We start from the raw sequence: 22189 nt of genomic DNA, 5'->3' as shown, positions 1-22189 counted from the left end.
GTTTACACTCCATGGCATAGGGCCGATGTTATGGCATTAAAGAATGCGCTGCCTGACCCCCGCAAGAATCCAGCGGCCTTCTATGAAGAAGTCGAGGGGGCCTTGAATTCTTGCATTATGACCTTAGCGGATATAGACCTGTTCTTTGGCCTTATCCTACCGCCGGATACGTGGCGCTCTGTCCGAAAGGTAGATGATGCGGTTGCCTTCAAGGCCCGGTGGTCTGACCTTGAGGATGAGGATAGGGAACGGAAGCCCGCACAGAAACCACCCCAGAATATTTTAGATCTCCCTGCGGCTATTGTGGCTAAGTTGAAGACGATTATCCCCCCTAAAAAGATTGACTGGAATATGTTAGCTGCATGTAAACAGAAAGTTGACGAGTCAGTTGCGGACTTCTTTACGCGCTTTGAGGAGACGTTTCATGATTTTAGTGGCCAGTCGCTTACTGACGACACGGGCCGCCACCTTTTCGCGGACAAATATGTGGCTAATCTGCTACCGGCAGTTGCGGCCCGGTTAAAAGCGAGCGAGAGTTCCTGGTCCTCCGCGACGCCGACGGCCCTTCTGACTATCGCTCAGTATTATGAGCGTCAGGAGCACGAGGCGAAGGGCCAGGAAGAGAAGAAATCGAAAGACCTCAAGACTAAGGTGATGTTGGCACAAGTATATGGCCCGCCCCGACGGGGTAATAATAGAGGAAGGGGAGGATCTTATGGTACCCCTTCGGGCCGATCTGATTTGAATAGGAACCAGTGTGCGTATTGTAAGCAATTGGGCCATTGGGCCCGGGATTGCCCAGTGTTGCGTGCTTCGCGTCAGGGGTATACTCCGGGTGGCCCGAGAGGTAGAGGGGGTTCCTCGAACTTTAGAGGGAATTCTAACGATCATGTTCGTTTCGATACTGCTGGGCAGCACCGAGATAGCTCAAATGTTTTCGATCGCCAGCACCAGTATCATGTATCGGACATCGATCGATCGGGATATCACGATTCTCAACATGCATAGGAATGCGTTGGATGGGGGTCTGAATCAGTTGAGGTGCCGGTCGATCAGACGGGTCCTTATGTATCGGCTGAGGTTTTAGGTTCTACTGATCAGTTCCTAGTAGATACAGGAGCGACACGTAGTGCATTGTCTAGGTACTTGGTTCCGGGGGCTCCCCCATCCGGCTCAGTGGTTACATCGGTAGGGTTTGACGGTACACTTTCCCGAAGCCCTCTTTCACAGCCCCTTACATTTAAGGTTGGTTCTTTTTCTGCGCCCTGTCCGTTTCTGCTTGCTCCGTACACACCGGATAACATTATGGGCCTTGATATGTTAAAGTACTTTAGGGCTACAATCCGCTGCTCCCCTGAGGGTGTGAGGGTGATCTTAAATGACAACTACCCCCGGTCTGGGCGGATGTGTACGATATCAGAGGATGCGTTGTTGGCTACCCTCCCCCGAGCTTTATGGGCGACTTCGGACACAGATGTGGGACAAATGGTGATTCCTCCGGTCCACATTAGTGTCCAGGAGGGGGCGGTGTTACCACGCCTCCCGCAGTATCGTATTTCCCAGGAGGGCGAGGAGGCTCTCATACAGATTGTGCGAGACTTGATCGCAGTAGGAGTAGTGGAAGAAGTTCCCTATAATATCTGTAACAGTCCGATTCTCCCTATTCTGAAAAAGGACACGGATGCAAAGGTCTATCGGTTCATAATTGATTTGAGGGAGGTAAACAAGATCGTGATACCTCAGTACCCGGTGGTTTCCGATATCACGACGTTGCTTACCTTGGTCCCGCCTACGGCGACCATGTTCTCAGTGATTGATTTGAAAAATGCCTTCTTTTCTATTCCCTTTCACCCTGATAGCCGATTTCTTTTTGGGTTCACATTAAACAATAGATCTTATCGTTTTTGTAGAATTCCCCAAGGCTATACAGAAAGCCCTAGTATTTATAGTCAGGCTTTGAAGCGACAGTTGGATTCCTTTGTTTTACTCGAGGGGGTCGCCCTCATTCAATATGTCGATGACATCTTGTTGGCGGCTGACACCCTGGAGTTGTGTGAGAAAAGCACGTTATCCTTACTTTCCTTTTTAGCATCCCACAATCATAAGGTATCTAGGAAGAAATTGCAATTCTGTAGACCAAAGGTGACTTATTTGGGTCACCTTTTGTCTAAGGAGGGACGTGCACTCACACCAGATCGTATCCAAGTAATTTTGGACACACCGAGAACATCCACGCAGAAGGATGTGCGTGCATTTTTGGGCCTTGTTTCTTTTTGTAGACAGTGGATATTGGGGTTTTCACACATAGCTAAGCCATTACTAGCTCTTTTGACAAAAGACACGCCTATCCCAATCCCTTGGTCAGATGAGTGTGATGCTGCTTTTCAGCAACTGCGACAGGCCCTTTGTTCAGCACCAGTGTTAGGGACCCCTGATTATGCAAAACCCTTTTCGTTGTATGTGCATGAGAAAGATGGATGTGCATTGTCAGTTTTAGTGCAGATGCACGGCGACAAGCAGCGCCCTTGTGCATACTTTTCGGCTGTGCTTGATCCTGTCGCCCGAGCATTACCAGGGTGTTTTCGCTCGGTAGCGGCGACAGCTGTGTCAATACGCCAAAGTGAAGGAATTGTGTTGTCCCATAAATTGTTTGTGTTAGTTCCCCATGCTGTGGATGCCCTGCTCAATCAAACAAAGACGCAGCATTTGACCAGTGCCCGCTTAACGGGATATGAGTTGACGCTTTTGGCTCCTCATATTACGTTGAAAAGGTGCGTAACGTTAAACCCGGCCACATTGTTGCCATACCCCGAGACCCAGCCTGAGGCGCAGAAAGCGCATGATTGTATTCTTGTGACTGAGGAACAAACAAAGGGTCGTATTGATCTCCAGGATACGCCCTTTTCAGATGTAGATGGAGAGTTGTGGGTAGACGGATCATGCCTGAAGCTACCAGATGGTACGACTTCAGCAGCGTATGCAATTACCACATTACACACGATAGTGGAGACAGCACGCATACCACAGAAATCAGCTCAAGCAGCGGAACTGATAGCATTAACACGAGCATGTGAGCTTAGTACAGGATTGTGTGTGAATGTTTACACAGATAGCCGCTATGCCTTCGGAGTAGCGCATGACTTCGGCCTACTCTGGAAGGAGAGAGGGTTTTTAACGTCACATGGAGTACAGATAATGCATGGAGAGTTAGTTCATAATCTTTTAACTGCATTGACATACCCAAAGAAAATTGCTATCGTTAAGTGTAGCGCCCATAGGAAAGTAGTTGATAAAGTTGGAGAAGGGAATGCGTTAGCGGATCGAGTAGCACGGGAGACTGCGATGCAGCCCGGTACTACTGCCATGTATGTAGTGAAGTCACAGGTGGAGAGATGGCGTGATGCGAAGGAGGAAGTGCGAGAAATGCAAAGGACCGCTTCTGATAAAGAGCGGGAGAAATGGGCTAGCGAGGGAGAGTTGGATGATGAGGGTTGTTGGAGAAATAAACAGATGGATAGATGGAAGTTACCCACGGCTTTCGTACAACCTATGGTTCAGATGGCACATGGGCTAGCACATGTTGGAGCTTCCGCAATTGTGAAATTGCTTACCCAAGTCTGGGAGCATCCAGAGATTGCTAGCACGGCAAAGAGGGTGGTGCAGACCTGTATGATTTGTCTGAAGTATAACCCAGGGAAAGGCACTCGAACTCCAGCAGGAGGATTTGCGACACCTACTGCACCCTTTGAGGTTCTGCAGATGGATTACATCCAGCTTGAGCGCTGTAACAATTTGAAGTATGTTCTAGTAGTGGTTTGCGCTTTCAGCAAATGGGTTGAGGCGTACCCTACGAAAGACAATACTGCAATGACCACGGCGAAGCTACTGCTAAAAGAGTTTTTCCCTCGATACGGCGTCTGTAGACTTCTGTGGAGTGATAATGGCCCTCACTTTGTAGCGGATGTTATAAAGTATGTCTTGAAGGGCCTAGGCATCACTCAGAAGTTTCATGCCGTGTTTCACCCCCAGTCTGCCGGACTAGTCGAGAAGTATAATGGTACACTGAAGCTTAAGATCGCCAAAATCCAAGCTTCAACGTCTTTGACTTGGCCAGACGCCCTGCCACTGGCGTTATTATCAATTAGATCAGTGCCACACTCTCGAACCGGCCTTACGCCGTACGAGATTGTTTTTGGACGCCCAATGAATATTTGGGGTCCACCAAGGCCTAAGGCTGTGTATGATGTACCTTGTGTAATGATGAGTGATTATCTGGCACAGTTAACGGATAACTTGGTTTCTATTCATCAACAGGTCCGAGAGGCGCTCCCTGATCGGTCTACCGGCGAAGGACATGGTCTCCGGCCCGGAGATCATGTTATGGTGAAAGTCTTCGACAGAACGAACAGTTTGGAGCCCAGATGGGTGGGCCCTGAGCAAGTCCTCCTTGCAACGAGGACGGCTGTGCGAGTTTCGAACAGGAAGAATTGGATCCATTCCTTGCACTGTCGAAAGGTACCGCCCGGATTGGTGGAGTCTGCCGTGCTGACCGATCAACGAGAAATCCTGGCAGCAGAGACAGGCCGTGCTGCTGAGCCACGAGACACTGAGGAGCTCTTTCCGGACCACGCGACTTCTGGAGGAAGGCGATATCATCTTCGACCCAGGAAGTGAGGTTTCCAGTACCGGGACATACTGTCAGAACGGCCCTTGGGTTAGTGAAACGGAGAGCCGATGAGGCAAGGGGGGGGGATCAGCCCTGCATTAGTGTAGCGACACCCGTCTTGGCCCGCTGGTGAAGAAATCAACCGCTGCCCAAGGGGAAGAGTTCTGACAGACTTTTTAGTTTCAGGAAGATATCAGGGTATTGTTTCTTTTGACATGGAGAAGAAGAAAATCCTTTGTGCGTTGGGGTTCATGCTAACAGTAGCTATTGTTGGGATAACCACATGGTTTGTGGAGGAGGTAACTCCTGCTCGGAAAACACTTGTGTTGACAACTCCGGTGCCTGAGGAGCACTACTTTTATACATTACCGTATCAAGAGTTGAAGCATCGACAATCTTATTTGAACAACACCTTCATCCAGATGCTGCATCATACCCACGTTGCTACGAATGCTACGAACTGTTGGATATGTGGGATGATGCCAGCCCATCAGAAGAAAGGAGGAACGCCATTTATACCACTTCCTTTCTCTCATAATGGCTCTTGTAGAGCATGGTACACTTTGCTTTTTGCCACTCGGAAACCGACAGTGGGACGATTGCTTTTCAGACTTAATAAAGAATGCCATCAGGACAAGAATGGGTATCCACAAGCGAATGGGACAATTTGGGAATGGGAAGAGTACCGACCGGACAATGAATCCATTCCCTATATCTTCACGAACACCAGAGACACTGTGGGGAAGGACAAATTCGTAATCCAAGTAGCACAAGCTCAAGCGGACTTGTGTGTCCAGAGTGTGGGTTTTATCCCTGTTGGTGTCAGTGATTGCATAACCGTACTGAATATTGACGGGTTGAACAACAGTACCTTCCTAGCGTCCCATAATACCTATTTTGTGTGCGGAAATAAAGGTTATTACCGTTTGCCGGCTGGGTGGTCTGGGGTATGCTATGTATCATTCCTATTACCTCCTGTATTCCTAGCACCTGCATCGTACCATAAAGACTTGAAATTGTTGAATAATGTGACTGTAAATAGGTATAAACGTACTCTATCAATTGATGATGTGGATCAGACCGATACCAGCTTGCAACAGTATATTGATTTTAACTTAGGACTGTTTTTCTTTGTTGGAGCCGCTTTGAATAGTAGGAAGATCCGAAGATTAACAAGAGTGGTAGAAGCTGTGACAAATCAGACTGCTGCTGCTCTTGGGAATCTTACGGAAGAGTTACAAATAACTAGGATTGTTGCATTGCAGAATCGTATGGTTATAGATGTAATGTTAGCTGATCGAGGTGGAGCTTGTAAAATTATTGGAAGTAGCTGCTGTGTGTTCATCCCTGATCATACGCCATCCGTTTATAACGCCATTAACAAGCTGCATAAAATAGCAGCTGAAATCCACACAGAAAACGGCACTTGGTCCTTTTCTGGATGGTTTTGGGCATTGGTTACTGCCTGGGGATGGAAGGTCTTAACTGGTCTCTGTATTATTATAGCAATTCTGTTCTTTTTCTGTATGTGTGTTCAATGTGGACCATTGTTCTGCTCCGTATGCATTTCATTCTGCATCCCGGATAAGAAAGCTATTGCCGATGTTGCTCATCAGAAGCGTCTAGCCAAAGAGGTTAAAGGAATGATGATAATTGACATATATGATGATTTTTGGAAACCGGATGTCTTCAGTAAATGCTGAAAGGGTCGTCTGTTGTAAATTGAAACAGCAATGTGATTAAGCATTTACTGAAGACATTAATGCTTTCCCTTTAGATCATGTTTTCTCCGTTATGTTGACCGAAGTTTGGACTCCATTTTTGTATTGACATGCTGCCACGTGTTCACCACGAGGAGAGTCCGACCTCTGTGTTAGTTGCTCTTGTAATCTGCCTAGTAACAGTTTATAAATAGCTCTCTCTTGTCCATCTGGCGCATGCCCAGACTTGACCACATCTGTTATAATTAGCCTTGCTTGACCATGTGTTTTCGCGGGCTCAAGGAGTGTGTTGGCTCCGCCCATGTATTGATTCAGTATCGGGAATGACCATAAATGGTAATGTTCTTCGGCCTCATGTTGTATCCACCCACTTATGAGCCCCTCTGTTGTGTATAAAAGGGGACTGTGTACGAATGTTCTGTGTGCTACTCCATGCAATACTGAAGGGTGTTGTGTGGATTGTAGGACCACCCTTAAGGGTTAATAAATGCTGTGTTTGTACTTTGCAGTTTCCGTGCCAACTTCCTTATAGATTCCGTTACAGGAGAGCGAACCCTTGTGCTTTGCGGGCCTAGCTGGGGCCTGTATTCATCACAGCAATCGCAGCTTGCTCTGCACACGTGGAATCAGGGAAGCCAAAATGGGCGGGCGGGCCTTTTCTCATCTAGCCCCCGTCCATTGGAACCGTCTCCTTGATGAGATCCGGGCATGTGCCAATTGGTCGCAATTCAAGAAATGCCCAAGACCTGGCGGTTCTAGGTTTTGTCCCCTAATGGGTAACTGCTACTCCGGCGCCGAGATGATTCGCTGCACACTACAATTGAGTATAATAATAATAATTGTAATATTAATAAGATGCAACGCTCATAGTGCACACATAGTCTCTATGCAGGTCTTGTGTAACCTGCCCTGAGCCCCTCACCCTCACGGTTCAAGCGTAGCCGGCCATATATTAAAAGGCAGGCTCTACAGGTTGCTGCTCATAATTCCATTTTAGCAGCAATTACAGTGGGTGAGACGTCTTTAGGAAGGCTTACATCACAGGAGGTGATAAGGACCAGTGGTTAAAAAGTGAACTCTTGGGGTTTTCAGGGGTAGAGACCCTTTTTAATTACTCAGAATATCAGTCTCTGCTGCGTCATGTGACCCCATTCAGAATATGACAGATTGCGCTGTGTCATGGGATTTCCATTCAGGATCTCACCCTCTCTGCTGCGCCATGTGACCCCATTCAGAATATGACAGATTGCGCTGTGTCATGGGATTTCCATTCAGGATCTCACCCTCTCTGCTGCGCCATGTGACCCCATTCAGAATATGACAGATTGCGCTGTGTCATGGGATTTCCATTCAGGATCTCACCGTCTGTGCCAATAGAATATCAGACTTTGTACGGGGATGTGGGGGCAGCTCCCAATGTCTTTAAACTAGAAATCGAAGAGTTCCATGAAGCTTAGATTTCCAAACACATTTCATTCCTAAAGTAATACTAAATTTTAACATCTTCTGTGGAAATTGATTCCATTGTATTTTTTTTCTGTTTTGCAGGATGTCAGAAGCACCCTAAGCAGGTAAGGCTGGTTTATTATCCTCCTCTCAGTGTGTAAGGAGCATGTCTTGCTGCTACAGTGTGTAAAGGCCACTGCTGAGTTCACAAATACCCATCCTACAAAAGAAATATCTCAAAGAACCTCATTTAAAAAAAAAAAAAAAACACCTATGGTCCAGTACTTTGAATGATCTAAACTGTACCCCACTATTCTCCATGGTCTCGGGAGCCACAATATATCCCCAAGTTCCTTCAAACCCTTCATTTTATTTTAAGAAATCTTCAGATCCTCATAACACTGAATTGAGATCTCAGAAATCTCTGCTGAGTCCCCTGGAAACACCCTCAAGTCCTGAGAATACTCACTAGCATCCTCTGGAAACTCGTTTGAGGGATGAAATAATTGAATTAGTCCTCCACAAATGAACGTCTATCTTCATAAAACTTCTTAAAATGTTGTTAACCCACCTCAAGACCTAGAAAAAGTGCAATGAGCCGCAGCAAACTTCACTGCATTCCCTAGAAAAAACCCTCAAGTTTTCTGTCAGGTTTAGGGGTTGTGCACAGCTGATCTTCGATGACAGTCCCAAACTTCTCATCACATACGGCTCAATAAGGCCTATGAAAAACAGTTTCCAAGGATAATCTCAAAAGGGGAAAGAGGGGATAGGGTGGAGGGATGAAGATCCGCACGGGACTCAGTGGGTCTCAGAGGGTGAGTGTCACAAGCACTGAGTTCTGATGAATAGTTAAGGCACAGACTCATAGATCGGAAAGTGATCACACTGCAGACCGAGTACTGTCAAACATACCCGACCATATGATTGAGTCCAGATCAGCACCCTTCCCACTTCAATGCAGAAATGACCCAGGTTTAGGCCTTACCTCCTTATCCACCCTGTAGGTGATCTTGAGCCCAAGGGTGACAGGGATACAACCATCAGGCCCTTTGCTGTTTAGAAAAGATAAAATGTGAACAACAGGTACAAAAGCCAAATAAACTAGAACGAAGGAATAGAAGTAAAAATTTTAACAAATGAGAGCACAGCCAGGCACAAGCTAGTCTGGCAAGCAAGAACCTCAGAACACTCCAAAGCTGCTCAGCTAGTTGTTTCTGAGAGTTGTTTCCAGCTGACTCAGCCTGAGTTAGCCCCAGAACCTTTCTAGCTCTGCCTCTTCTCTGACCTGTGTCTCCTGAGCTCCATCCCCAATCTGTGCCTCAGGCTCCACCGGCCCGTTGTCCAGCGGTTCCAGTGACCCGCTGCGGCTCTAGTTTTACAGCCCCGCGCCGTGCTGGTAATATTCTTCCCACTCGTGTGGCTGCAGATTTCAAATTCTGACTTGGCTGAGATTGAGTCCTTTTATTTGACACAATTCAAGATGTTCCAACAACTGGGTCAGAATTTCCTAATCATGATGACAATCCTCAAAACATCTGTTTTGTGCTTCCAAATATCATTATAATTTGGTTAAAGATAAGTACTTTGTCCAGTTGGCTCCTTGTAATCCGAAGACGTCTCATCCAGTTCTCATAGACCTCTTTGAAATCCTTAGATCTGCTCCTAGACCTGTAGATCTCTCTCCAGTCTTACTTGACATCCCTCCTGTCCATCCTCTTGGGTCTCTAGAAGCCTTGTTTCAATCCTCAAACCCTCTTCAAGAGATGACGTGATGACATTGCCTGCTGGTTTACTGACTAGTCTGGATGAATTATTATTAATAGAGCTTAATGAGACATGGTACTTCTCAAGGATGTATTCTGTTGTGAAGATAACAATGCCATCTCCTCAAAGCCTTAACAGATACGCGACCTCTGGATCACGTAACAAAATAATCCAAGATGGCGACAGACGACACAACGCGATTGCACTTGTTTTGGTCATGGATTCGAGAACTCTCTTTACTCCGATTATTAAAAAGAATATAAAGTATTGAGATTGGTGGTCGGTTCCTAGCCACATGATGGTAAAACAAGGGGAAAAAAAGATGAACTACCACAGTCATCATGAACAAGTCTGATACAATGAAAGGAGGGAGAGAGAGAGACAGAGATAGACAGACGCAGAAGGGGAGTGAGAGACAGAGTGATAGAAGCACCAAAATACAGAGCGACTGTGATGGAGAGGAATACAGAAAGCAAGGATGGAGAGAGACAGAAATAGGCATAATGGGACAGAGAGAGACATAGAGAACGAGAGGAAGGGACAACAGAGTGGAAGAATAAGAGAGGGGATAGTGAGGAGGAGAAACAAACAGAGAGAACAGGAAAGAAAGAGAGATGGAGAGAAGTGCTGAGAGGGATACCTAAAAGACATGGCCAAAAAGAGAAGAAGGAGACATTTGGGAGACAGAGTGAAGGGAGAAAGAGAGAGATGGAAAGGGTGAGGCAGAAGCAAAGGGAGAAGGAAATAGGGAGGGTGAGAGAGGGACAGAGATAAAGAGACAGGATAGGAGAATAGAGAGAGAGAAGGAAAGAGGGACACAGTGACAGAGAAAGAGAAGGAGATTGACCCAGGAGAAGGAGAGTGAGGAAGATACAGCAAGCGAGACAATGGTAGATGTAGAGCGATATCAAGAGTAAGATTTAGCGAGAGGTACAGAGACGGAGCAAATGAGATATATTCCCTCGTGTGTGGTGCTATCCTTGAGTGGATATCTGCGTGTTGCTTGATAGTAAATCTGTAAGCAGTTGTGGCTCACAGCAGAGGTGTCACCTAACTCAGGATTACACAGCAGAGAAATAAGGACGTAGAAATGCAGATATTTCAGTGAGCGCGACCTCATGGATTGCAGGTGCAGGACTTTAGATAATCTGTGTTACAGGACTTCAGAGATTCCAAGGTGCAGGAAAACACAGATTCCAAGGTTCAGAACGTCCAGGGTGCAGGACCCCAGAGTTTCCATTCTCTAGAACCCCAGAAATTCTAAGTTATAGAACATTAGAAATTGAAAGGCACAGGACCTCAGAGATTCAAAAGTGCAGGAACTGAGACCCTAGAAGGCACAGGCACTCAGAGATTCAAAAGTGCTGGAACTGAGACACTATAAGGCACAGGACCTCAGACATTCAAAAGTGCAGTAACTGAGACAGCAGAAGGCACAGGACCTCAGAGAATCAAAGGTGCAGGAACTGAGACACTATAAGGCACAGGACCTCAGACATTCAAAAGTGCAGGAGCTGAGACAGTAGAAGGCACAGGACCTCTGAGATTTAAAAGTGCAGGAGCTGAGACAGTAGAAGGCACAGGACCTCAGACATTGAAAAGTGCAGGAGCTGAGACAGTAGAAGGCACAGGACCTCAGACATTGAAAAGTGCAGGATCTGAGACAGTAGAAGGCACAGGACCTCAGACATTCAAAAGTGCAGGAGCTGAGACAGTAGAAGGCACAGGACCTCAGACATTCAAAAGTGCAGGAGCTGAGACAGTAGAAGGCACAGGACCTCAGAGAATCAAAAGTACAGGAGCTGAGACAGTAGAAGGCACAGGACCTCAGACATTCAAAAGTGCAGAAATTGTGACAGGAGAAGGCACAGGACCTCAGACATTCAAAAGTGCAGGAGCTGAGACAGTAGAAGGCACAGGACCTCAGAGAATCAAAGGTGCAGGAACTGAGAAATGAAATGAAATGAAATGTGGCATTTATAAAGCGCGAGCTGTCGCTTCCAAAGGAGCCTTCTGGCGCTATACAGATAACGGACCTACTAGTGAGGACTTATGGCCTAGATGAAGGCAAGACAGGTTTCGTCACTTATTCCATAAATCCAGGTCTTTAAAGGTTTCCTGAACTGCTTTATTATTTCCGCACCCTGCCGGTCTGGGTCCCCCAGCGGGTTTTTGCAGAGCTGAGGACTCTGGTGGTAGGCTTCCTGTGGGGGGGAGGACGGAGGAGGGTGGCCCTGGCTACTTTGGTGCGACCCAAATTCGAGGGAGGAATGGCGGTCCCTGATTTTGAATTGTACTACCTGGCGGCACAGCTACAGGTTTTAACGCAAAATGTTGCTAAAGTGTTTAGAGGCCCGGAGCATGAGAGGGAGTCCGGTATCCAGAGACACGTTTTATCCTACATAGTCTTGCAACAGAAGCTGGACTTGAGAGACCTCTCTATAGAGGAGAGAACCCTCTGGCAGTGCTGGCACAGGAGCATGAGGAGAGCGAAGGAGGCACGCCCGTATGCGCCGGAGATCCCGCTGGGGATGCTGACAGCATTGCCACATGGCGGTGACTGGTCACCATTGGCGGAGTGGGAGGAGCTGGGGCTGCAGATGGTGGGAGACCTGTATGTGGAGGGGGCGCTTGCGCCCTTTGGGGTGCTGCAGGAACAGTTCGGCCTCCCGGAAGGAAGTTACTTGCTACACGCGGCGGTACAAAGGCACTGGAGGGAGGGACTAGTGGAGCCCGCCGTGGTTCAGACATGCCAGTATGTGGTGATGGCGGCGGGGAGAGTTAAGGCGGTCACCTGCATCCACTCCCGACTGCTGCGGGAGGGTTTGGAGCCGCTTACAGCACTAAAGGAGAAGTGGGAGGGGAGTATAGGCAAACCCATCCCGGACACTGTGTGGAGTCATATTATGCGGAGAACATGGAAGGGGAGTAGGAATGCCCGCTTCCAGCAGGTACACTTCTTCGTACTGCATAGGGCTTATCTGACCCCGGGAAGGATTAAACGGTATTTTCAGGTGCAGGATGCGGCGTGCCCGAGATGTCAGGAGCTTGGAGCGGAGCTCGACCACCTTTTATGGGGGTGTCCCAGGCTGGGGACGTATTGGGCTGAGGTGGGGGAGCTCTTGAACGCTGTCACGGACCGTGAAGTGGAGTTCGACATGGCGGCCTGTTTATTGCTCTGGTTCCCTCACACAGTGAAGACGAAAGTGACGAGTAAATTCATTGACTTGGGCCTTATGCTGGCCCAGAGAGAAATCACCTGGCATTGGAAATCCCGGGAGGGTCCGTCGTATGGGAGATGGATGGCTGAGTTGTTGAAGTGGGCTAGCTGTGAGAGTGTGCTTAGGCGGCGGCAGGAGGCCAGGGCGGGGGATGAGAAGGGATTGGACTGGGTGAGGGCATGGGAGCTGATAGTGCAGGCTCTGAAGGACTACCGGCTGGAGAGCACAGAGCAGGAAGACCGGGAGGGCGGGGTTCCATGAGGCCTTGAAGCTACAGGCGTACAACCGATAGCAGTAGAAACAGTATGCTAGACCCCTCGATCAGGGCCCACGCCAGCAGTAAGGGGGGGGTGGGTAGGGTGGGGGGGAGTTATTGGGGTGTTATAGCAGTATAGGGACGGCTGACTGGGGATTGAGGCGGTTGGGTAAAATGCAGATATTAACCTGGGAGGTTGACCAGCTCTTCTGTGACAGGATAGCGAGGATACGCAGAGAATTGTAACGATGTGCCGCCCGGCCTCCGGGATGTGGGCTGAATGGCTGTGTACAGCACTACGGAGAGGGGGGGGCTCTGAGATACCTTGTGAGCTCGGGTCGCTATTATGGAGTTCTCATTTTTAATTCTGCAATAAAAACACGTTTAAAAAAAAAAAAAAATTTAAAGGTTTCCTGAACTGTATTTCTGATACCATCGTTCTCAATTTGTAAGGCATAAGATTCCAAGCTTTTGCACCTTATACTGTAACAGTCTTCCCTCCCCTGGTTTTAAGTTTAAAAGCAGGCAGTTTAAGGAGGTTGGCAGATGTAGCTCTAAGTATCCTCATTGTGGTGTATGGTGTGAATCTCGTAGAGAGATATTCTGGTCCAGTTTGGCAGGTCGCTCTGAAGGTAATGACCAAGAGTTTGAATAGACTTCTCTCGCGTTTTCAGAGCCTCTGATGCTGATGACCTGCATGGACGTTTCAAAGTCAGTCTAGCAGCTGCGTGTTGTACTACCTGTAATCTCTTCAAAGTTGCTGTATTAACCCCTGCTAGAAGGCTATTACAGGAGTCTAGGCGTGAGAGTATTATCGCCACAGCCAGTGTCTTCCTTGCGACAAGTGGGATCAAGTCAAATCATTTTTTCATGGTTTTTATTAGGCCAAAGCAAGTGCCCACCACCTTAAGGATATGGTGTTTGAAAGAAAGAGAGGAGTCAAACCACACCCCAGATTTTTGGCCACCTCCACAGTGGCTGGGGGAGCTGCTGCCTCTTCCTGCCTTCAATCCTTCAGTTGAAAGGGATTATCTTTTACGATCAACAGGATTTCTGTCTTGTCCGTATTGCAACGGAGATGGTTGTTTTTCATCCATGTGATAACTGCTGTGAGACAGGATTTAAAATTTTCTTTAGCCTCTGTGGAGTTTTTCTCAAGGGACAGGATCAGCTGAGTGTCGTCAGCGTAGGATGTTGTTTCAATCCCGTAGGCCGAGATGAGGGAAATAAGCGAGCTATGTATATATTGAACAAGAGTGGACTAAGTGAAGCACCCTGTGAGACTCCTGTGGTGATAGTACGTTCCGAGGAAAGAAAGGTGCCAAGGGAGACTGCCTGCCTCCGATTGGACAGGAAGGATGTGATCCAGGCCAGAGCCACGTTGGAAATGCCACAAGCTGGCCAGAAGGATGTTATGAGATATGAGGTACTGAGACAGTAGAAGGCACAGGACCTCTGTGATTCAAAAGTGCAGGAACTGAGGAAATATGAATTTTATGATCAGTTATGTCCCCTATCTTAGACCCCAACGGCTCCATGTACATGCTACAAGTACATGTATGTTCCCTCCAGTTCCAGTTATGAAGACGCAAATACATGTGCGTCCACCGTCAACATGTCCTCTTTCAGATCCGCCATGAATGAGTCGGATATTCCGTTCCTAAGTATGAAAGGCCACCGACTTTATGTGGTTCACTTTCCATGTTTTACAGTTCAGGCGAGTAGGCCCTGAATTCTGCCATCAAGCCTTTTCCGGCCTTCTACCTCTGAAAGCTCCAGTCCGAGCCCGCATCTGTATCCATGAACTTTGTCCTACTCCCTGCGCGGCTAACAATGCCTGATCCGGCCTGTTGCCTGCCAAAAACTGTATTTCACCTTCAAGATTATCTGCTCCGCTCCTCATCCGATGCATTCCTGTCTAGTAGTTTAGGTAAACATTCTTCCAGCTACCGAGCAAAGGGCCAGGCCTCACTGTCCTCACACAAGTAATTCATAGCCCCTGTTACTATGGAAGATTCCTGCCCCCTCGCATCTCATGTAGACACTTAGACGCTTGTACACGCACTAACAGTCAGTATAGAATAGATTCCGTCCGAGAGACCTTTCCTTTTGGATAGTACAGTTCTTTAAACATAAGATATTAGATATGATTTGGGATTAGGTTGACATGACCCCCCAGACTTCTGTCTCCACATGTAGAGCTAAATGTCAAGTCCCCTTCACCCTCTAGTTGCACGTCAATCACACGTCATGCGGCTGCGCACGCATCTCTGCCAAGTATTTCTGCTGACATTGCAGGATTCTTTTATGGATCCACCCACCTGTGACATCATGTTTAATGACGTTTTTAGTTTACGCCTATGTTTACGCCTTTTATTATTACGTATGTGTAGTATTATCTATATTATCAACTGTTACGCCTCCTGCATCTGTCTTAATGTAATGCTTTTCATATAAATATCTTTACTTGTCAATAATGTATTGCCTTCCCTTCCTGAACCCTCGTGGTGATGGAATTTGATGCCTATGGTTCGAACCATAATTCCTTTATAGAGGAATAAAGCCTTTCAGAACCTCTAATACCACGGATTCTGCCTCTTATTTTTACTGAGTTATTCTTACTAGACTTTACCGCATGAAAAATAGTACAGGTAATTAAATATTTACCACATAAGTTGGCGCCCGAACAGGGACACTTTCTCATCTCACGCGCCGGAGGTGCGTTGCAGGCCCGGTCTCCTGCCACAGCTGGACGGACAAAAACGCGTACCCGCAGGATTTCCTGTATCTCCCTCCGGCCAAGCGGGGGTGACTGAGGCTGCGATCAACACCCAGACGAGGCGGTGAGAAGTGCGAAGTATCCCGACCAGAGCCTAGCTGAGAGAGCAAGATCCGAGGTATACAGAGGCCCACCAGGTTCCGAAGTTCCGAGTCGAGTCGAGTCCAGTCCGGTCCAGTTCAGTTCAGTTCCGAGGCCTTCCGTTCCGTGCTACCCGGTGAGTACCGTTGCTGGGGAGGCAGTTAGACGTGCACATTAATTTGTGCCGGTCCTGACGGGTTTGGGTACACAAATCCGGTCTGCACTGTTTCAGCAGTGTATCTGTACTGTTTAGCAGTATATCTAGTATGGCTTGCATATAATTCAGTATTATCTAGTGTTAGTATTATGCCAGTAACTAGTTTCCTATTAGTTATCATTATTCATTAACTGTTAAATGTTAAAAGTTTTAATACGTTCTACATATTGTGGTGTGAATGATTGTTCATTATTGTGTTTATTGTATTAAGTGTGTTCAAGATTAAGTAAATAGGGTCTAAAAATGCCGCTCTTTTCAAAATCAAGACAGATCAAAACCAGAAAAGGGGTACTCGAAGAAGCTGTTCCCATTCCGCCTAGGGACACTCCAGGGTACTTTATGTATCATAAACATGGCCTAGATGCCGTATTATTTCTTGATTTATGGGTGGACTACACCAAAGATTTACCAGAAAGTCAGAGATGGCCCGCAGCTGGGACCTGGGATGCAGATTGCATCATGAGAGTAGAAGAAGTATTATGGAAAAATAAAGCCAGACAGTCACAGAAAGATGCCATTGAATTATGGCGTAAAGAGTCATATAAACGTACAGAAAAGACGCTCAGACAGGAAGAGAAAAGTAGGGAGAATTCAAATAAAGCCCGAGAAAATATATTAGTTGAGGAAGGTACCCGAGTAAAAGCAGAACAAGTAGATAGACAACGAAACACTCTTATGAATGGTATGTATCCTCTTCTGGCCGAAGGGTTACCCCAGGCCAACCCGGAAATACCGAAAGACTTGACGCCTCCATTACTCCCGAAAAAAGCACATCCCAAAACAGCAAAAGACGTTTTCCTTTCTTCCTATTTAGATGATGTAGCTCCTGAATATGCTAATGCTCCGCCACACACGCCGCCAACCGATGGTGCTCAACGCCAAGATCATCCGTCTGTATCCCCGCAACAACAAACTCCTACGCACATTCCCATAGGTTCCTCTGTTGCTACCGCTTTTCCTACATCTACAGTTTCTATCTTACATCCAACAAATCCTTTCGTGCCTAGCACCTCAGACGGTGGGACAGGAGGTACGACAGAAATTTTTGCCACGCCACCCCGAGGAAATAAATTATCCCTTAGAGATTTAGCATACGAACGTACACCCCAACTAGCAACTTCCGACTTGTTTAAAGAGCATCTAGTGGATTGTAGATATGATCCTGTGCCCGGTAGACGGGACGGTATGCTGCTGTCATCACTACGTATACGACGAGCTTCAAGGTATTTAGCGACGCTACCAGGAATGGTGGCACATTTAGACAATATATATCACTTTGTCCAATCAGGGCGAGGCCCTGAAAGTATTGACGAAGCCATGGAATACCAGAAAGTGGATGTACAGAGACAACTGTTACGCTTCTTCATAAACTGTGTGATCAGAAACCAAGACAGGCCTGAGATAGAGCAGAAGGAAATACAAGTACTTACCAAATGGGGTCAGAATATATCAGAAGGGAAACACGATAAACAGACATGTATAGTAGTTATGTGCCGAAAGATCCGCAAAGAAGTAGAACGAATACATAAAGACAGATTAGAGACAGACCAACATGAATCAGAGGGAGAGGAGGACGAAGAATCAGAAATGCCCACAGGACACTTAGAGACAATGGCTTATGTAGGTAAAGGAAGATCTTTTAATAATACCAGATGTTTTAATGATCCAATACGTCCGATACGTCCAGAATGTAACAGAAATTTTCAAGCCCCTATGTTAAATATAAGGTCTCCTGAACACCTATTCCAAGCTGCTGATAAATTACTCCGAGACCGAAGGGGGTACCATATGCTCGATTCCATGGATGAACAAGAATTGGCCAGGTCAGCAGTACAATGGGCTGACAGTCCCGGCAAATACAGTGAAGATGCACTAGCACACACGTTTCTGAACCTTACCCCATACGAACAGCGTTTAGCTGGTATATACATGATTCAACACCTCCTCATATTATATAAAAGCCAACACTCCGATCCTGGACCCCTACCTGACCTATTGACAGAATTACTCACGAATAAATGGAGAGGTTCAGGTACTGATTTAATTAAAGAAATTCTAGAATTTCGAAACCAGTATATAGTTTTCGTATGCCCAGAACATGTTCCAGTTCCCACTATGGGAAGAAAAATGTATCATATAGATAGACAGAATCCCTTACGCGAAGTACACCCAATCAGAGGTGAAGATAATACCTTTAAACGCGTGTTTGTGTACACGCCTATAACTAAAATTGAATTATTAGAAATGAAGAAAGTAGTACCCAGCCATGACAAGGATCCAGCAGGATTCCACCGTGAGATAAAAGACATGTTACTCATGGGAGAGTATACCTACCCCGACATTATGAAAATATTAAAAGTATTAATGCCTGCCGGTATTTACGAGAAACTCAAGGAAAAGGAATGGGAGGTAGGAGACCAAAAAATAGATTGGACAGCATTAGAAAACGAAGAAAAGGCCCGAGCTGCAGGATCAGGGCTTGGGGAAAAGACTACAGCACTACCAGGATTACTAGTGCAGGTACTGCCACGTTTATTAACTACGAAAAAGGAGGACTGGGGTGCAATCTCAGCCTGTAAACAAAAGCAAGATGAGGATACTAGTGATTTCTATTCCCGATTTGAAAAATGTTTTGGTATAAATAGTGGCATAAAAGCAAGTAGCGAGTCATACCCACATCTGTTTGTGACAAAATTAGTTGAAAATTCCCTACCGCAAGTTAAGAATAGAGTATTGAAATTTGAGAGTACCTGGCAAGGTAACACCCCGTCCCAGATGTTACAGATGTTACAATATCACCACAATAGAATTAGAGAAGAACAAGAACATGAACAAAGACGTATGAAAGACACGAAAATGAAAATGCTTGTGGCTCAGTCAGTTCCAGCTGATGGTCATAAAAAGGGTGATTCCGCAGGTCCGGCGAAAGGGACATGCAACTATTGTAAACAACAAGGTCATTATATACACGATTGTGCAGTTCTGAAACATAATATCGCCACGGGTAAAACTCAGGAAAGACCACGTCCACCTAGACAGGATCAGAACCAACCACAAATCCCTCAGCATGCACAATCTAGGCCAGTTCCGCAACAGGCAGCTCCACAACAGACCGTAGCAACATCACAGCAGCAGCCTATTGCTGCAACACAAGCAACAACACAACAGATGTACCAGTATGCACAAACTGATTATCCCGATTATCAACGATACACATGAAATAGCCTAGAGAGGGAAGTTGGCTTACCCCTTATCGAGGTTCCTGTAGATCAAGAGGGACCTTATGTACATAGTGAACTATTAGGGGAAGACAGAAAGTTTTTACTTGATACAGGGGCAAGCAGAACAACTATACGACGCAGTGAAGTTCCAGGGGCACCCCTCTCAGGCTCACAGAATATTTCCCTTGGATTCTCAGGAAAACCTATCATTAATGAAGTATCGCAACCCCTACCACTTACGGTTGGTCCATTGACACGAACTACAGATTTATTGCTTACTAAATCATGTCCAGAAAACTTGTTAGGTATAAAAACATTGAAAGCTCTAGGAGCTATAATATGTTGTTCTCCGGATGGAGTACGATTATTTTTACGTGACTTCTAAGGTCACTACGTGTCCAGAGACATGGATCACCGGCTGCAGAATTTACCTACACATTTATGGGCACAAGGCCCCACTGATGTTGGTTGCATGAACATTACACCATATCGAGTCACACTAAAAACAGGAGTGGTACTACCACGAATGCGACAATACAAGTTACCACCCGATGCTGTTGTGGCTTTACTGCAAATCATTGACGAGCTCATTGCACAAGGAGTGGTTGTGGAAACCGACTCCAATGTATGTAATTCACCGATAATTCCGATTCTTAAAAGAACGGATCCAAAAGCACCACCAGTATATCGATTAGTTATTGATCTGCGCGAATTAAATAAATGTATTGTACCACAATACCCTGTGGTCCCAGATATCTCTTCATTATTAACAGCTATTGATTCAGAAGCAACGTTCTTTACTGTAATTGATCTCAAGAATGCCTTCTTTAGCGTCCCAATAGATCCGGAAAGTCAATATTTGTTCGGATTCAGTTTAAATGGGCGAAGTTTTAAATTCACACGCGCACCTCAAGGATTCACAGAAAGCCCCAGCATCTATAGCCAAGCACTGAAACGAGAACTTGACAGTATCCACATGCCAGTTAACACTGCCCTGCTTCAATATGTCGATGATCTGCTGATCACCGCCCAAAGCGAACCTGAATGTGAAAAAGCGTCACTGACGGTTTTACAATTTCTGGCCGACAAGGGGCACAAGGTGTCCCCTTCTAAGCTGCAATTCTGTGTCCAGCAAGTTGTTTACCTTGGGCACTTGCTGTCCAAGGAGGGAAGACAGCTTACACCCGACCGCATCCAGTTAATTGCTAACATGCCACCACCTAAGACACAAAAGGAGGTGCGGGCTTTTATAGGTCTCACTTCATACTGTAGGCAGTGGATCCCTCAATATGCATTTCTAGCAAAACCACTCATTCAGTTGACAACACAGGAGGCAGCCACATCGACTGTCCTCCCTTGGACTCAAGAACATACGCAAACCTTTGAAAGCTTAAAGAAAGCTTTATGTCAAGCACCTGTTTTAGCAACACCATGTTACAGTAAGCCTTTTACACTCTTTGTTACAGAACGCGAAGGTACTGCCTTGTCAGTACTCACTCAGGAACAAGCAGGATCACACAAACCATGTGCTTATTTTTCTAGTACATTAGATCCCGTAGCTCAGGCTCTTCCTGCGTGCCTGAAATCAGTGGCAGCAACAGCTTTAGCAATCAGACAAAGCGATGCCATAGTGTTAGGACATCAATTGACAGTACAAGTACCACACGCAGTAGAGGTTCTCTTGAACCGCACACAAACACAACACTTGACTATAGCAAGACTCACCGGTTATGAATTAACATTGTTTCAGCCACACATAGAAATCAGACGTTGTAATACATTAAATCCTGCCACACTTTTGCCAGTAAATGGAACAGATCCATTAGCACATGATTGTATTGAAGTCATTACCATCACGACGAAACCCAGACAAGATTTGACAGACATCCCCTTATCAGATCCGGACCTGACATTGTATGTAGATGGTTCATGTATGAGAACAAGTACAGGAGAGTTAGTGGCCGCTTACGCAGTCACAACAGACACTGAAGTCGTTGAAACCAATTATATTAACACTTTGTCAGCTCAAGCAGCAGAGCTCATCGCTCTGACACAAGCCTGTATTCAAGCAAAAAATAAGAAAGTCAACATATACACAGATTCACGTTATGCATTCGGAGTCGTCCATGACTTCGGCGTACTGTGGCGAGAGAGAGGTTATTTAACTTCTCACGGTGCCCACATCCAACACGGACCCCTCATTCAAGCCCTATTAGACGCAATTCATCTACCTACTGCAATATCGATTATGAAATGCAAAGCCCATACAAAAGTTACCGACATCATTTCTCAGGGTAACGACCTAGCTGACAGAACAGCTAAACAGACTGCTCAGAACCAGACTCATACAACTGACATGACAAAGACAATAGTTCCGACACCAACACATTGCATGACAGTTAAGGATCCCGCCCTTGATGTAATTGACATACAGACACATGCTACACCAGAAGAAATAAAGAAATGGACTGAATTAGGAGGGATCCAAACGGATCAAGGATGGATGACGAAGGGAAAATCTATATGGTTTCTTCCCGACTCCATGGTTCAAGTCATCATTAACACAATATATAGTCCAGCGCACCTAGGAGAAAAAGCTATGCTAGACAGCATTCAACACATTTGGTTCAACAAACACTTGCGAGCAGCAGCCAAACAGAAAGTACGTACCTGTATGATATGTTGTCAGTTTAATCCAGGTAAAAGCATTCCCGTAGAGCAGGGTGGATTTCAACCTCCCGATCACGCTTTTGAAGTCCTCCAGATGGATTATATCCAGATGGAACGATGTCGAGGATTCAAATATGTTCTCGT

At 46.2% G+C, this 22189-nt stretch overlaps 1 protein-coding gene across 3 annotated transcripts in view; it reads left to right on the top strand.

Annotated features, from left to right (window-relative positions):
- The window catches only part of LOC146869324 (E3 ubiquitin-protein ligase TRIM39-like), a 168382-nt gene that overhangs the window by 63141 nt on the left and 83052 nt on the right, over nt 1–22189 (top strand). For 2 of the 3 annotated variants that reach the window (XM_085649386.1, XM_085649473.1), the window contains exon 4: nt 7936–7958. In XM_085649386.1, coding sequence (XP_085505512.1) covers nt 7936–7958 — 23 coding nt within the window. Of the gene's footprint in view, nt 1–4314; nt 4805–7935; nt 7959–22189 lie in introns of those variants that run through there. The other variant, XM_085649557.1, reaches the window with a different exon arrangement.

This window comes from Triturus cristatus, chromosome 1_1, assembly GCF_964204655.1.
Source record: "Triturus cristatus chromosome 1_1, aTriCri1.1, whole genome shotgun sequence".
Taxonomy (NCBI): domain Eukaryota; kingdom Metazoa; phylum Chordata; class Amphibia; order Caudata; family Salamandridae; genus Triturus; species Triturus cristatus.
The sequence above is the reverse complement of the archived record's forward strand: the minus strand, read 5'-3'. Positions and strand labels throughout refer to the sequence as shown.